The sequence below is a fragment of the Oncorhynchus masou genome, chromosome 24 (assembly GCF_036934945.1).
Source record: "Oncorhynchus masou masou isolate Uvic2021 chromosome 24, UVic_Omas_1.1, whole genome shotgun sequence".
In the NCBI taxonomy this organism is placed as follows: Eukaryota; Metazoa; Chordata; class Actinopteri; order Salmoniformes; family Salmonidae; genus Oncorhynchus; species Oncorhynchus masou.
This window is the reverse complement of record NC_088235.1, coordinates 2105363-2121117: the sequence shown is the minus strand read 5'-3', so window position 1 is coordinate 2121117 and position 15755 is coordinate 2105363. Positions and strand designations below refer to the sequence as shown.

Here is a 15755-nt window from a genome sequence, read left to right as displayed (position 1 = left end):
GAGAGAGAGAGAGAGAGAGAGAGCGAGAAGAGGTGAGAGAGAGAGAGAGAAGAGGAGAGAGAGAGAGAGAGAAGAGGAGAGAGAGAGAAGAGGTGAGAGAGAGTGAGAAGAGGAGAGAGAGAGAGAGGTGAGAAAGAGAGAGAGAAGAGGTGAGAGAGAGTGAGAAGAGGTGAGAGAGAGAGAGAGAAGAGGTGAGAGAGTGAGAGAAGAGGTGAGAGAGAGTGAGAAGAGGTGAGAGAGAGAGAGAGAGAGAGAGAAGAGGTGAGAGAGAAGAGGTAAACCAGACCTCAGAACAGATTGACAGCGTCATGCTATAGTAAAGGCAGAGCAGCAGGATATAGGGAAGGAAGAGGCGTTTGACTCACGACCTGGACAGCTAATCACATCTAACAACACAAAGCTAACGAACGAACGACAGGAAAATGGCAGAAGTCATAATTACCACGCTCATGAGTGATGACTGAGGAGGGGAAGACAGTACATTAAATCAAAGAGAAAAAAGGAAAGAAAGAAAGCAGAAGTCAAACAGATTACAAATAGCTTTCAATATGGTTTTCATATCGGTTTGTTTCTTTGCAAATAAATCAGTTTAGGGTGAAGAATAGCGCAGAGCAGAAGTTGTCACTGTAGAGAATTATGGAAACACGTTTGGGTCTTTGCGTGTCAAAAAAGATACACGTCAATTAACAATATTTGTCGTGTCAATATAAGCTTGTTGACCAATCAGGACCTGATTATGACACATAATAATTCACCACGTTCTTACATGTTTTACTCAGTTATTACACATTGATTACAGTATCCACGTCGTGTTTCATATGTCATGTCGTGTTTCATATGTCATGTCGTGTTTCATATGTCATTTCGAGTTTCATATGTCATGTCGGGTTTCATGTCGGGTTTCATATGTTATGTCGTGTTTCATATGTCATGTCGAGTTTCATATGTCATGTAGTTTCATATGTCATGTAGTTTCATATGTCATGTCATGTAGTGTTTCATATGTCATGTAGTGTTTCATATGTCATGTAGTTTCATATGTCATGTCATGTTTCATGTCATGTAGTGTTTCATATGTCATGTAGTGTTTCATATGTCATGTCGAGTTTCAAATGTCATGTCATGTCGAGTTTCATATGTCATGTCGAGTTTCATATCGTGTTTCATATGTCATGTCGTGTTTCATATGTCATGTCGAGTTTCATATGTCATGTCGAGTTTCAAATGTTATGTCGTGTTTCATATGTCATGTCATGTCGAGTTTCATATGTCATGTAGTGTTTCATATGTCATGTCGTGTTTCAAATGTCATGTCGTGTTTCATATGTCATGTCGTGTTTCATATGTCATGTCATGTCGAGTTTCATATGTAATGTCGTGTTTCATATGTCATGTCATGTTTCAAATGTCATGTCGTGTTTCATGTCATGTCGAGTTTCATATGTCATGTAGTTTCATATGTCATGTAGTTTCATATGTCATGTAGTTTCATATGTCATGTCGTATTTCATATGTCATGCAGTTTCATATGTCATGTCGTGTTTCATATGTCATGTCGTGTTTCATATGTCATGTCGTGTTTCATGTCGTGTTTCATGTCGTGTTTCATGTCGTGTTTCATATGTCATGTCGAGTTTCATATGTCATGTCGAGTTTCATATGTCATGTCTAGTTTCATATGTCATGTCGTGTTTCATATGTCATGTCTAGTTTCATATGTCATGTCGAGTTTCATATGTCATGTCGTGTTTCAAATGTCATGTCGTGTTTCAAATGTCATGTCGTGTTTCCTATGTCATGTCGTGTTCCATATGCTATGATGCTGGTCAACAGACACACTTCTCCAGGCTCTGGACAGTGCTGGTCATAAAAAACCTAGCTAGCTGATGGATGCAAACAATGTCCTTCCCCAAAAGCTTAGCAAAAAGACAAATCAGTTTCAGTAGCTATTTTGTTTAAAATATATTTGTTTAACTAGGCAATTCAGTTAAGAACAAATTCTTATTTACAATGACGGCCTACAGGGGGCAGAACGACAGATTTTTTTTTACCTTGTCAGCTCAGGGATTTGATCCAATACCCTTTCAGGTTACTGGCCCAATGCTCTAACCACTAGGCTATCTGCTCTAACCACTAGGCTATCTGCTCTAACCACAAGGCTACCTGCTCAAACCACTAGGCTACCTGCTCAAACCACTAGGCTACCTGCTGATTACTAGTCCAACATTCTAACCACTAGGCTACCTGCTGGTTACTAGTCCCAACGCTCTAACCACTAGGCTACCTGCTGGTTACTAGTCCAACACTCTAACCACAAGGCTACCTGCTGGTTACTGACCCAACACTCTAACCACTAGGCTACCTGCTGATTACTAGTCCAACACTCTAACCACTAGGCTACCTGCTGGTTACAAGTCCAACACTCTAACCACTAGGCTACCTGCTGGTTACTGACCCAACACTCTAACCACTAGGCTACCAGCTGGTCACTAGTCCAACACTCTAACCACTAGGCTACCTGCTGGTTACTAGTCCAACGCTCTAACCACCAGGCTACCTGCTGGTTACTGACCCAACACTCTAACCACTAGGCTAACTGCTCTAACCACTAGGCTACCTGCTGATTACTAGTCCAACACTCTAACCACTAGGCTACCTGCTGATTACTAGTCCAACACTCTAACCACTAGGCTACCTGCCACCCCTATCTATCTAGCTAGGCGTCATCATTTATATGACGGTTTTTATTTGATTAATGGTGGTCGGACCCATCTATGTGAAGCTAGCCACAATAAGGATTAGCCACAATAGTGGAATTTGCGGTTCGTCTTCAAAATAAAAGTCTCAATGAAAGTGATGCAAATTAATACAAATAGTGGAATCATGCCATAATGGAATAGATCATACTAAACGAGGTTGGAATGTTCTCATATAAATTCATAGAAACCTGTTGAAAACACACTGGATGTAGTAGACTTTAGAATGGCATTGGGATCTTATTATCCTTATTTCACAGTACAGCCTTACCTATGGGTTGTGGATCAATGACATGGGGTATCAGTCTCCTCAGTGACACCCAGAGAACATGAGCATCATAGCTCTCATTGCGTGACTCTGAAACAACAGTGAATCGATGTACTGCACCAGTCAACCCTACTATGTATTGAACACAATTCCAGAGGGAATCTCTGAGGAGGACGTTGGTAAAAAGCACTTGGGTACTGAGTAGACTGATAACTTCATTTCATTGCTCCACATTCCAACACTCCGGCCTTTTTTAAAACATCTTAAGGATAGGGGGCACTATTTTGACGTCTGGATGCAAATCCCAAAGTAAACTGCCTGCTACTCAGGCCCAGAATGATCTGCATATAATTGGTAGATTTGGATAGAAAACAATGTAGTTTCTAAAACTGTTAAAATGATGTCTGTGAGTGTAACAGAATTTATTTGGCAGGTGAAACACCGAGGACCGACCATCCAGGAAATCTTTTTTTTTTGAGGTCACTCTCTTTTCAATTGATTTTCTAACTAGATTTATGAGGGACCGGGTTGCAAATTCCACTATTGTGGCGAGCTTCAAAACAAGCCGGTTAGCCGGGTTAAGCCACACTACCCACATAAAGCTAGCTGGCTGCTTATAAGGTTAGTTTTGGGAAGCAGGGTTAAGTAGCTGACTAGCTAGTTATTTCAATATGAGAACAACAAGTAGCTACCTAGCTAATACTTACTCACATGGATTCCTAAATCATTGCTAAGAATAGTGAAAATTAATGCAGTTTCTACTGGTAATTGTTTTAGGCTGGTTGCATTGGTGCTAGCTAGGTACCAAACTAAAGCTAGCTAGCTACCAAGTTAAAGCTAGCTAGCGAGGTAACAAACTAAAGCTAGCTAGCTACCGAATAAATTGCTAATAGCATCTGTATCAAATATTTTTGCAAACATGTTTGATCCTGATTTAATTTCAAATGCTCCCACAGACGTTTTCCCATTCGATGGAATAGATAATGTGTTATTACCTAGATAATGTGTTATTACCTAGATAATGTGTTATTACCTAGATAATGTGTTATTACCTAGATAATGTGTTATTAACTAGATAATGTGTTATTACCTAGATAATGTGTTATTAACTAGATAATGTGTTATTACCTAGATAATGTGTTAATACCTAGATAATGTGTTAATACCTAGATAATGTGTTAATACCTAGATAATGTGTTATTACCTAGATAATGTGTTATTACCTAGGTAATGTGTTAATACCTAGATAAGGTACTGTACAGCTTTGACAGTGACGCTTGGCTTGTTATTTGACGTGTCAAATTAAAAGCTTATTTGAAGTGTCCAATAGTGTTATTGGACTTATATCTTTTTTGACACACAAAGACCCAAACGGTGTTCCAAAGAGAATAAAGAAAAGAGAATTTAGAATAGGAATTAAGTTGGTCAGAGTTCTAGAAGACTGCACATTGTAGAGAATTTAGAATAGGAATTAAGTTGGTCAGAGTTCTAGAAGACTGCACATTGTAGAGAATTTAGAACAGGAAAAGAGTTGGTCAGAGTTCTAGAAGACTGCACATTGTAGAGAATTTAGAACAGGAAAAGAGTTGGTCAGAGTTCTAGAAGACTGCACTTTGTAGAGAATTTAGAATAGGAATTAAGTTGGTCAGAGTTCTAGAAGACTGCACATCGTAGAGAATTTAGAATAGGAATTAAGTTGGTCAGAGTTCTAGAAGACTGCACATTGTAGAGAATTTAGAACAGGAAAAGAGTTGGTCAGAGTTCTAGAAGACTGCACATTGTAGAGAATTTAGAATAGGAATTAAGTTGGTCAGAGTTCTAGAAGACTGCACATCGTAGAGAATTTAGAATAGGAATTAAGTTGGTCAGAGTTCTAGAAGACTGCACATTGTAGAGAATTTAGAACAGGAAAAGAGTTGGTCAGAGTTCTAGAAGACTGCACATTGTAGAGAATTTAGAACAGGAAAAGAGTTGGTCAGAGTTCTAGAAGACTGCACATTGTAGAGAATTTAGAACAGGAAAAGAGTTGGTCAGAGTTCTAGAAGACTGCACATTGTAGAGAATTTAGAAGAGGAATTAAGTTGGTCAGAGTTCTAGAAGACTGCACATCGTAGAGAATTTAGAATAGGAATTAAGTTGGTCAGAGTTCTAGAAGACTGCACATCGTAGAGAATTTAGAATAGGAATTAAGTTGGTCAGAGTTCTAGAAGACTGCACATTGTAGAGAATTTAGAACAGGGTACTGTGACAAAACAGTTGGTTGATTATTCATAACCCCCCCAGGAAGGAAGTGCCATAAGAACAGTGAGCACAGCAGAGTGTATGACAGAAAACCTTCCAGATGCCAGTCCTCCTACTAACATTAACAATGATTATTTTGAAGGTTTTATTATGTATCAAAAAAAAGTAATATATACTAAGTTTTGCGCTGATTAACGATTGTTGTTTGTTTGTTCAAACCTGTGGCTCCACTGATTCACTCTGCTTGTGCTGATTGACTTGCGTCTGGGATAAGCTTTATGCTGATTGACTTGCGTATGGGATAAGCTTTGTGCTGATTGACTTGTGTCTGGGATAAGCTTTGTGCTGATTGACTTGCGTATGGGATAAGCTTTGTGCTGATTGACTTGTGTCTGGGATAAGCTTTGTGCTGATTGACTTGCATATGGGATAAGCTTTGTGCTGATTGACTTGCGTATGGGATAAGCTTTGTGCTGATTGACTTGCGTATGGGATAAGCTTTGTGCTGATTGACTTGTGTCTGGGATAAGCTTTGTGCTGATTGACTTGCATATGGGATAAGCTTTGTGCTGATTGACTTGCGTATGGGATAAGCTTTGTGCTGATTGACTTGCGTATGGGATAAGCTTTGTGCTGATTGACTTGCATATGGGATAAGCTTTGTGCTGATTGACTTGTGTCTGGGATCAGCTTTGTGCTGATTCACTTGTGTCTGGGATAAGCTTTGTGCTGATTGACTTGCGTCTGGGATAAGCTTTGTGCTGATTGACTTGCATATGGGATAAGCTTTGTGCTGATTGACTTGCGTATGGGATAAGCTTTGTGCTGATTGACTTGTGTCTGGGATAAGCTTTGTGCTGATTGACTTGCGTATGGGATAAGCTTTGTGCTGATTGACTTGCGTATGGGATAAGCTTTGTGCTGATTGACTTGCGTATGGGATAAGCTTTGTGCTGATTGACTTGCGTATGGGATAAGCTTTGTCCTGATTGACTTGCGTATGGGATAAGCTTTGTGCTGATTGACTTGCGTATGGGATAAGCTTTGTGCTGATTGACTTGTGTCTGGGATAAGCTTTGTGCTGATTGACTTGCATATGGGATAAGCTTTGTGCTGATTGACTTGCGTATGGGATAAGCTTTGTGCTGATTGACTTGTGTCTGGGATAAGCTTTGTGCTGATTGACTTGCATATGGGATAAGCTTTGTGCTGATTGACTTGTGTCTGGGATCAGCTTTGTGCTGATTCACTTGCGTATGGGATAAGCTTTGTGCTGATTGACTTGCGTCTGGGATAAGCTTTGTTGTCAATGTATCCTTTAAAAAAACAATTGTCAAAGAGAAAACACAGGGAATTTGTTCACCGCCTGACTAGCATATTGGAAACGCTCGTTATAAATTACCATCAACTTTGATTCATTCGTAGAAGTGTTGTCCTTCCATCCAGCCTTTGAATACAACATTGACCACAACACAGGTAGAATGTGGCACCCATGGACAACACATGGGAGGTTAGTAAATAACTGAAGAGCACAAAGACATTTGACGTGGACAGCAGGAAATGAAAAGTGATTGTTGACAGACGTAGACAGACGACACAGATACAGGAGTTGCTCTATTTTCAATGTCCAAATCCAACACAACTCCTGTTCAGTCAATGAGATGACGAAACAAAAAGACAAAGGAAGAAAACCAGGATGAATTTGGACAAGGCACAACGACAACACGATATATATTAAACATATCTTAAATATGTATCTTAAATATCTTATATATATATATAATACGTATATGTTTACTCTTCTATTATGTCCATGTGTGTTCTGATACGATACCCATTCTTCCCCTCTTTAATACTGAATATATTGTGAAGACATTATGGTGAGAACTCTCCCATATTCAGCATGTGTTGTACAGAGACAGTGGGACATTACCTTTAATTAAGTTAGACAGTAGGAGACAGTAGGACATTACCTTTAATTAGTGTTTCTACTTGTCGGTAGTTAATATGTACCTGATCCCTCCTCTGTCACCATGCCCAGTCCCTCTGCTTTATTCTGGCGCTCAAACGCATTCAGGTCCAGAACACTGGAACAGAGAGACAGAGAGGTTAACGACATATTTACACACCGAACACTACACCGAACAGAGCGAGCGACGTGAGGATGAGGAGGGTACAGCAGTACCTGCACGACTGCATCAGACCAGCCAGACTCTGGAAGAAACCCACGTCCTTCTTGTCTTTCAGGTAGTCCAGCATTTTCTGTCAGAGAGACACGGAGACATGAGAGAGTAAACTCTACAGAGACATGAGAGAGTAAACACTACAGAGACATGAGAGAGTAAACACTACAGAGACATGAGAGAGTAAACACTACAGAGACATGAGAGAGTAAACACTACAGAGACACAGAGACATGAGAGAGTAAACTCTACAGAGACATGAGAGGGTAAACACTACAGAGACATGAGAGAGTAAACACTACAGAGACATGAGAGAGTAAACACTACAGAGACATGAGAGAGTAAACTCTACAGAGACATGAGAGGGTAAACACTACAGAGACATGAGAGAGTAAACACTACAGAGACATGAGAGAGTAAACACTACAGAGACATGAGAGAGTAAACACTACAGAGACATGAGAGAGTAAACACTACAGAGACATGAGAGAGTAAACACTACAGAGACATGAGAGAGTAAACACTACAGAGACATGAGAGAGTAAACACTACAGAGACATGAGAGAGTAAACACTACAGAGACATGAGAGAGTAAACAATACAGAGACATGAGAGAGTAAACACTACAGAGACATGAGAGAGTAAACACTACAGAGACGTGAGAGAGTAAACACTACAGAGACATGAGAGAGTAAACACTACAGAGACACAGAGACATGAGAGAGTAAACACTACAGAGACATGAGAGAGTAAACACTACAGACACAGAGACATGAGAGAGTAAACACTACAGAGACATGAGAGAGTAAACACTACAGAGACACAGAGACATGAGAGAGTAAACACTACAGAGACACAGAGACATGAGAGAGTAAACACTACAGAGACATGAGAGAGTAAACACTACAGAGACACAGAGACATGAGAGAGTAAACACTACAGAGACATGAGAGAGTAAACACTACAGAGACACAGAGACATGAGAGAGTAAACACTAAAAGAGACATGAGAGAGTAAACACTACAGAGACAGAGACATGAGAGAGTAAACACTACAGAGACAGAGACATGAGAGAGTAAACACTACAGAGACATGAGAGAGTAAACACTACAGAGACAGAGACATGAGAGAGTAAACACTACAGAGACATGAGAGAGTAAACACTACAGAGACACAGAGACATGAGAGAGTAAACACTACAGAGACATGAGAGAGTAAACACTACAGAGACATGAGAGAGTAAACACTACAGAGACACAGAGACATGAGAGAGTAAACACTACAGAAACATGAGAGAGTAAACACTACAGAGACATGAGAGAGTAAACACTACAGAGACACAGAGACAAGAGAGAGTAAACACTAACAGAGACATGAGAGAGTAAACACTACAGAGACAGAGACATGAGAGAGTAAACACTACAGAGACAGAGACATGAGAGAGTAAACACTACAGAGACATGAGAGAGTAAACACTACAGAGACAGAGACATGAGAGAGTAAACACTCCAGAGACATGAGAGAGTAAACACTACAGAGACACAGAGACATGAGAGAGTAAACACTACAGAGACATGAGAGAGTAAACACTACAGAGACATGAGAGAGTAAACACTACAGAGACATGAGAGAGTAAACACTACAAATACACAGAGACATGAGAGAGTAAACACTACAGAGACATGAGAGAGTAAACACTACAAAGACACAGAGACATGAGAGAGTAAACACTACAGAGACATGAGAGAGTAAACACCACAGAGACACAGAGACATGAGAGAGTAAACACTACAGAGACATGAGAGAGTAAACACTACAGAGACATGAGAGAGTAAACACTACAGAGACATGAGAGAGTAAACACTACAAATACACAGAGACATGAGAGAGTAAACACTACAGAGACATGAGAGTAAACAATACAAAGACACAGAGACATGAGAGAGTAAACACTACAGAGACATGAAAGAGTAAACACTACAGAGACACAGAGACATGAGAGAGTAAACACTCCAGAGACATGAGAGAGTAAACACTACAGAGACAGAGACATGAGAGAGTAAACACTACAGAGACATGAGAGAGTAAACACTACAGAGACATGAGAGAGTAAACACTACAGAAACATGAGAGAGTAAACACTACAGAGACATGACAGAGTAAACACTACAAATACACAGTGACATGAGAGAGTAAACACTACAGAGACATGAGAGAGTAAACACTACAAAGACACAGAGACATGAGAGAGTAAACACTACAAATACACAGAGACATGAGAGAGTAAACACTACAGAAACACAGAGACATGAGAGAGTAAACACTCCAGAGACATGAGAGAGTAAACACTACAGAGACAGGGACATGAGAGAGTAAACACTACAGAGACATGAGAGAGTAAACACTACAGAGACATGAGAGAGTAAACACTACAGAAGACATGAGAGAGTAAACACTACAGAAACACAGAGACATGAGAGAGTAAACACTACAGAGACATGAGAGAGTAAACACTACAGAGACATGAGAGAGTAAACACTACAGAGACATGAGAGAGTAAACACTCCAGAGACATGAGAGAGTAAACACTACAGAGACATGAGAGAGTAAACACTACAGAGACATGAGAGAGTAAACACTACAGAAACACAGAGACATGAGAGAGTAAACACTACAGAGACATGAGAGAGTAAACACTACAGAAACACAGAGACATGAGAGAGTAAACACTACAGAGACATGAGAGAGTAAACACTACAGAGACATGAGAGAGTAAACACTACAGAGACATGAGAGAGTAAACACTACAGAAACACAGAGACATGAGAGAGTAAACACTACAGAGACATGAGAGAGTAAACACTCCAGAGACATGAGAGAGTAAACACTCCAGAGACATGAGAGAGTAAACACTACAGAGACAGAGACATGAGAGAGTAAACACTACAGAGACATGAGAGAGTAAACACTACAGAGACATGAGAGAGTAAACACTACAGAGACATGAGAGAGTAAACACTACAGAGACATGAGAGAGAAAACATTACAGAGACATGAGAGAGTAAACACTACAGAAACATGAGAGAGTAAACACTACAGAGACATGAGAGAGTAAACACTACAGAGACATGAGAGAGTAAACACTACAGAGACACAGAGACATGAGAGAGTAAACACTACAGAGACATGAGAGAGTAAACACTAGAGACATGAGAGAGAAAACACTACAGAGACATGAGAGAGTAAACACTACAGAAACATGAGAGAGTAAACACTACAGAGACATGAGAGAGTAAACACTACAGAGACATGAGAGACTAAACACTACAGAAACACAGAGACATGAGAGAGTAAACACTACAGAGACATGAGAGAGTAAACACTACAGAAACACAGAGACATGAGAGAGTAAACACTACAGAGACATGAGAGAGTAAACACTACAGAGACATGAGAGAGTAAACACTACAGAAACACAGAGACATGAGAGAGTAAACACTACAGAGATGAGAGAGTAAACACTCCAGAGACATGAGAGAGTAAACACTCCAGAGACATGAGAGAGTAAACACTACAGAGACAGAGACATGAGAGAGTAAACACTACAGAGACATGAGAGAGTAAACACTACAGAGACATGAGAGAGTAAACACTACAGAGACATGAGAGAGTAAACACTACAGAGACATGAGAGAGTAAACACTACAGAGACATGAGAGAGTAAACACTACAGAGACATGAGAGAGTAAACACTACAGAGACATGAGAGAGTAAACACTAGAGACATGAGAGAGTAAACACTACAGAAACACAGAGACATGAGAGAGTAAACTCTACATAGACATGAGAGAGTAAACACTACAGAAACACAGTTGACGACAAACACAAACAACCAATTCTATAAAGAAATATAAATAAAGTGACTAGAAATATATTGGTTGATGCATTTTGACATTAGATGCCAGATACCATGGTAGATTGATACAGTTTAATGGTAGATACCAGGCTGATAAGTGCCTGATGGTAGATTGATGCAGTTTAATGGTAGATACCAGGTCGATAAGTGACTGATGGTAGACTGATGCAGTTTAATGGTAGATACCAGGTCGATAAGTGACTGATGGTAGATTGACGCAGTTTAATGGTAGATACCAGGTCAATAAATGACTGATGGTAGATTGACGCAGTTTAATGGTAGATACCAGGTCGATAAGTGACTGATGGTAGATTGATACAGTTTAATGGTAGATACCAGGCCGATAAATGCCTGATGGTAGATTGATGCAGTTTAATGGTAGATACCAGGTCGATAAGTGACTGATGGTAGATTGATGCAGTTTAATGGTAGATACCAGGTTGATAAGTGACTGATGGTAGAATGATGCAGTTTAATGGTAGATACCAGGTCGATAAGTGACTGATGGTAGATTGACGCAGTTTAATGGTAGATACCAGGTCAATAAATGACTGATGGTAGATTGACGCAGTTTAATGGTAGATACCAGGTCGATAAGTGACTGATGGTAGATTGATACAGTTTAATGGTAGATACCAGGCCGATAAATGCCTGATGGTAGATTGATGCAGTTTAATGGTAGATACCAGGTCGATAAGTGACTGATGGTAGATTGACGCAGTTTAATGGTAGATACCAGGCCGATAAATGCCTGATGGTAGATTGATGCAGTTTAATGGTAGATACCAGGTCGATAAGTGACTGATGGTAGATTGATGCAGTTTAATGGTAGATACCAGGTTGATAAGTGACTGATGGTAGAATGATGCAGTTTAATGGTAGATACCAGGCCGATAAGTGACTGATGGTAGACTGATGCAGTTTAATGGTAGATACCAGGTCGATAAGTGACTGATGGTAGACTGATGCAGTTTAATGGTAGATACCAGGTCGATAAGAGACTGATGGTAGACTGATGCAGTTTAATGGTAGATACCAGGTCGATAAGTGACTGATGGTAGATTGATGCAGTTTAATGGTAGATACCAGGTCGATAAGTGACTGATGGTAGATTGATGCAGTTTAATGGTAGATACCAGGTCGATAAGTGACTGATGGTAGATTGATGCAGTTTAATGGTAGATACCAGGTCCATAAGTGACTGATGGTAGACTGATGCAGTTTAATGGTAGATACCAGGTCGATAAGTGACTGATGGTAGATTGATGCAGTTTAATGGTAGATACCAGGTCGATAAGTGACTGATGGTAGATTGATGCAGTTTAATGGTAGATACCAGGTTGATAAGTGACTGATGGTAGATTGATGTAGTTTAATGGTAGATACCAGGTTGATAAGTGACTGATGGTAGATTGACGCAGTTTAATGGTAGATACCAGGTCGATAAGTGACTGATGGTAGATTGACGCAGTTTAATGGTAGATACCAGGTCGATAAGTGACTGATGGTAGATTGACGCAGTTTAATGGTAGATACCAGGTCGATAAATGACTGATGGTAGATTGACACAGTTTAATGGTAGATACCAGGTCGATAAATGACTGATGGTATATTGATGCAGTTTAATGGTAGATACCAGGTCCTTAAGTGACTGATGGTAGACTGATGCAGTTTAATGGTAGATACCAGGTCGATAAGTGCCTGATGGTAGATTGATGCAGTTTAATGGTAGATACCAGGTCCTTAAGTGACTGATGGTAGACTGATGCAGTTTAATGGTAGATACCAGGTCGATAAGTGACTGATGGTAGATTGATGCAGTTTAATGGTAGATGGACCTACCTGCTGAACAGTCGAGTTGCCTCCATTGAGGACAGCTATCCCCAGCTTCAGAGTAGAGGCCACCATGGGACCCATCTCACCTGGTGAGGAACACAACACCTTTACACTGGGTCTAGTACGTCACAACGTAGCGACCTACCTACTGTGGACAGAGCTCTGCTTTATTGAGAGTTACCTTTATACTGGGTCTAGTACGTCACAACGTAGCTACCTACCTACTGTGGACAGAGCTCTGCTTTACACTGGGTCTAGTACCTCACAACGTAGCTACCTACCTACTGTGGACAGAGCTCTGCTTTACACTGGGTCTAGTACGTCACAACGTAGCGACCTACCTACTGTGGACAGAGCTCTGCTTTACACTGGGTCTAGTACATCACAACGTAGCTACCTACCTACTGTGGACAGAGCTCTGCTTTATACTGGGTCTAGTACATCACAACGTAGCTACCTACCTACTGTGGACAGAGCTCTGCTTTACACTGGGTCTAGTACATCACAACGTAGCTACCTACCTACTGTGGATAGAGCTCTGCTTTATACTGGGTCTAGTACATCACAACATAGCTACCTACCTACTGTGGACAGAGCTCTGCTTTACACTGGGTCTAGTACGTCACAACGTAGCTACCTACCTACTGTGGACAGAGCTCTGCTTTACACTGGGTCTAGTACGTCACAACATAGCTACCTACCTACTGTGGACAGAGCTCTGCTTTACACTGGGTCTAGTACGTCACAACGTAGCTACCTACCTACTGTGGACAGAGCTCTGCTTTACACTGGGTCTAGTACGTCACAACATAGCTACCTACCTACTGTGGACAGAGCTCTGCTTTACACTGGGTCTAGTACGTCACAACGTAGCTACCTACCTACTGTGGACAGAGCTCTGCTTTATACTGGGTCTAGTACATCACAACGTAGCGACCTACCTACTGTGGACAGAGCTCTGCTTTATACTGGGTCTAGTACATCACAACGTAGCGACCTACCTACTGTGGACAGAGCTCTGCTTTACACTGGGTCTAGTACATCACAACGTAGCTACCTACCTACTGTGGACAAAGCTCTGCTTTACACTGGGTCTAGTACATCACAACGTAGCTACCTACCTACTGTGGACAGAGCTCTGCTTTACACTGGGTCTAGTACATCACAACGTAGCTACCTACCTACTGTGGACAGAGCTCTGCTTTACACTGGGTCTAGTACATCACAACGTAGCTACCTACCTACTGTGGACAGAGCTCTGCTTTATTGAGAGTTATGGGTCACTGAGATGTCCAATGTATTCATCACACATGGCTGCTCTTTCCATGACAGACTGACCAGGTGAATCCAGGTGAAAGCTATGATCCCTTATTGATGTCACTTGTTAAATCCACTTCCATCAGTGTAGATGAAGGGGAGGAGGCGGGTTAAAGAAGGATTGTTAGACCTTGAGACATGGATTGTGTATGTGTGACATTCAGAGGGTGAATGGGCAAGACAAAAGATTTAAGTGCCTTTGAACAGGGTATGGTTGCAGGGTCCAGGGGTACCGGTTTGTGTCCAGAACTGCAACGCTGCTGGGTTTTTCACGCTCAACAGTTTCCTGTGTGTATCAAGAATATAGTCCACCAACCACATCCAGCCAACTTAAACACAACTGTTGGGGAAACATTGGAGTCAACATGGACCAGCATCCCCTGTGTCACTCTTTAAGACACCTTGTCGAGTCAACATGGACCAGCATCCCCTGTGTCACTCTTTAAGACACCTTGTCGAGTCAACATGGACCAGCATCCCCTGTGTCACTCTTTAAGACACCTTGTCGAGTCAACATGGACCAGCATCCCCTGTGTCACTCTTTAAGACACCTTGTAGAGTCAACATGGACCAGCATCCCCTGTGTCACTCTTTAAGACACCTTGTCGAGTCAACATGGACCAGCATCCCCTGTGTCACTCTTTAAGACACCTTGTCGAGTCAACATGGACCAGCATCCCCTGTGTCACTCTTTAAGACACCTTGTAGAGTCAACATGGACCAGCATCCCCTGTGTCACTCTTTAAGACACCTTGTCGAGTCCATATGGACCAGCATCCCCTGTGTCACTCTTTAAGACACCTTGTCGAGTCAACATGGACCAGCATCCCCTGTGTCACTCTTTAAGACACCTTGTAGAGTCAACATGGACCAGCATCCCCTGTGTCACTCTTTCAGACACCTTGTCGAGTCAACATGGACCAACATCCCCTGTGTCACTCTTTAAGACACCTTGTCGAGTCAACATGGACCAGCATCCCCTGTGTCACTCTTTAAGACACCTTGTCGAGTCCACATGGACCAGCATCCCCTGTGTCACTCTTTAAGACACCTTGTCGAGTCCACATGGACCAGCATCCCCTGTGTCACTCTTTAAGACACCTTGTCGAGTCAACATGGACCAGCATCCCCTGTGTCACTCTTTAAGACACCTTGTCGAGTCAACATGGACCAGCATCCCCTGTGTCACTCTTTAAGACACCTTGTCGAGTCCACATGGACCAGCATCCCCTGTGTCA

The 15755-nt window shown here is 41.4% G+C and overlaps 1 protein-coding gene across 1 annotated transcript in view; it reads right to left on the bottom strand.

Annotated features, from left to right (window-relative positions):
- LOC135513359 (ryanodine receptor 2-like) overlaps positions 1-15755 on the bottom strand; it is a 382179-nt gene that overhangs the window by 60065 nt on the left and 306359 nt on the right. The window contains 4 exon segments of the mRNA XM_064936287.1: positions 443-460; positions 7279-7352; positions 7451-7527; positions 13207-13286. Of these exon segments, the coding sequence (XP_064792359.1) occupies positions 443-460; positions 7279-7352; positions 7451-7527; positions 13207-13286 (249 nt within the window).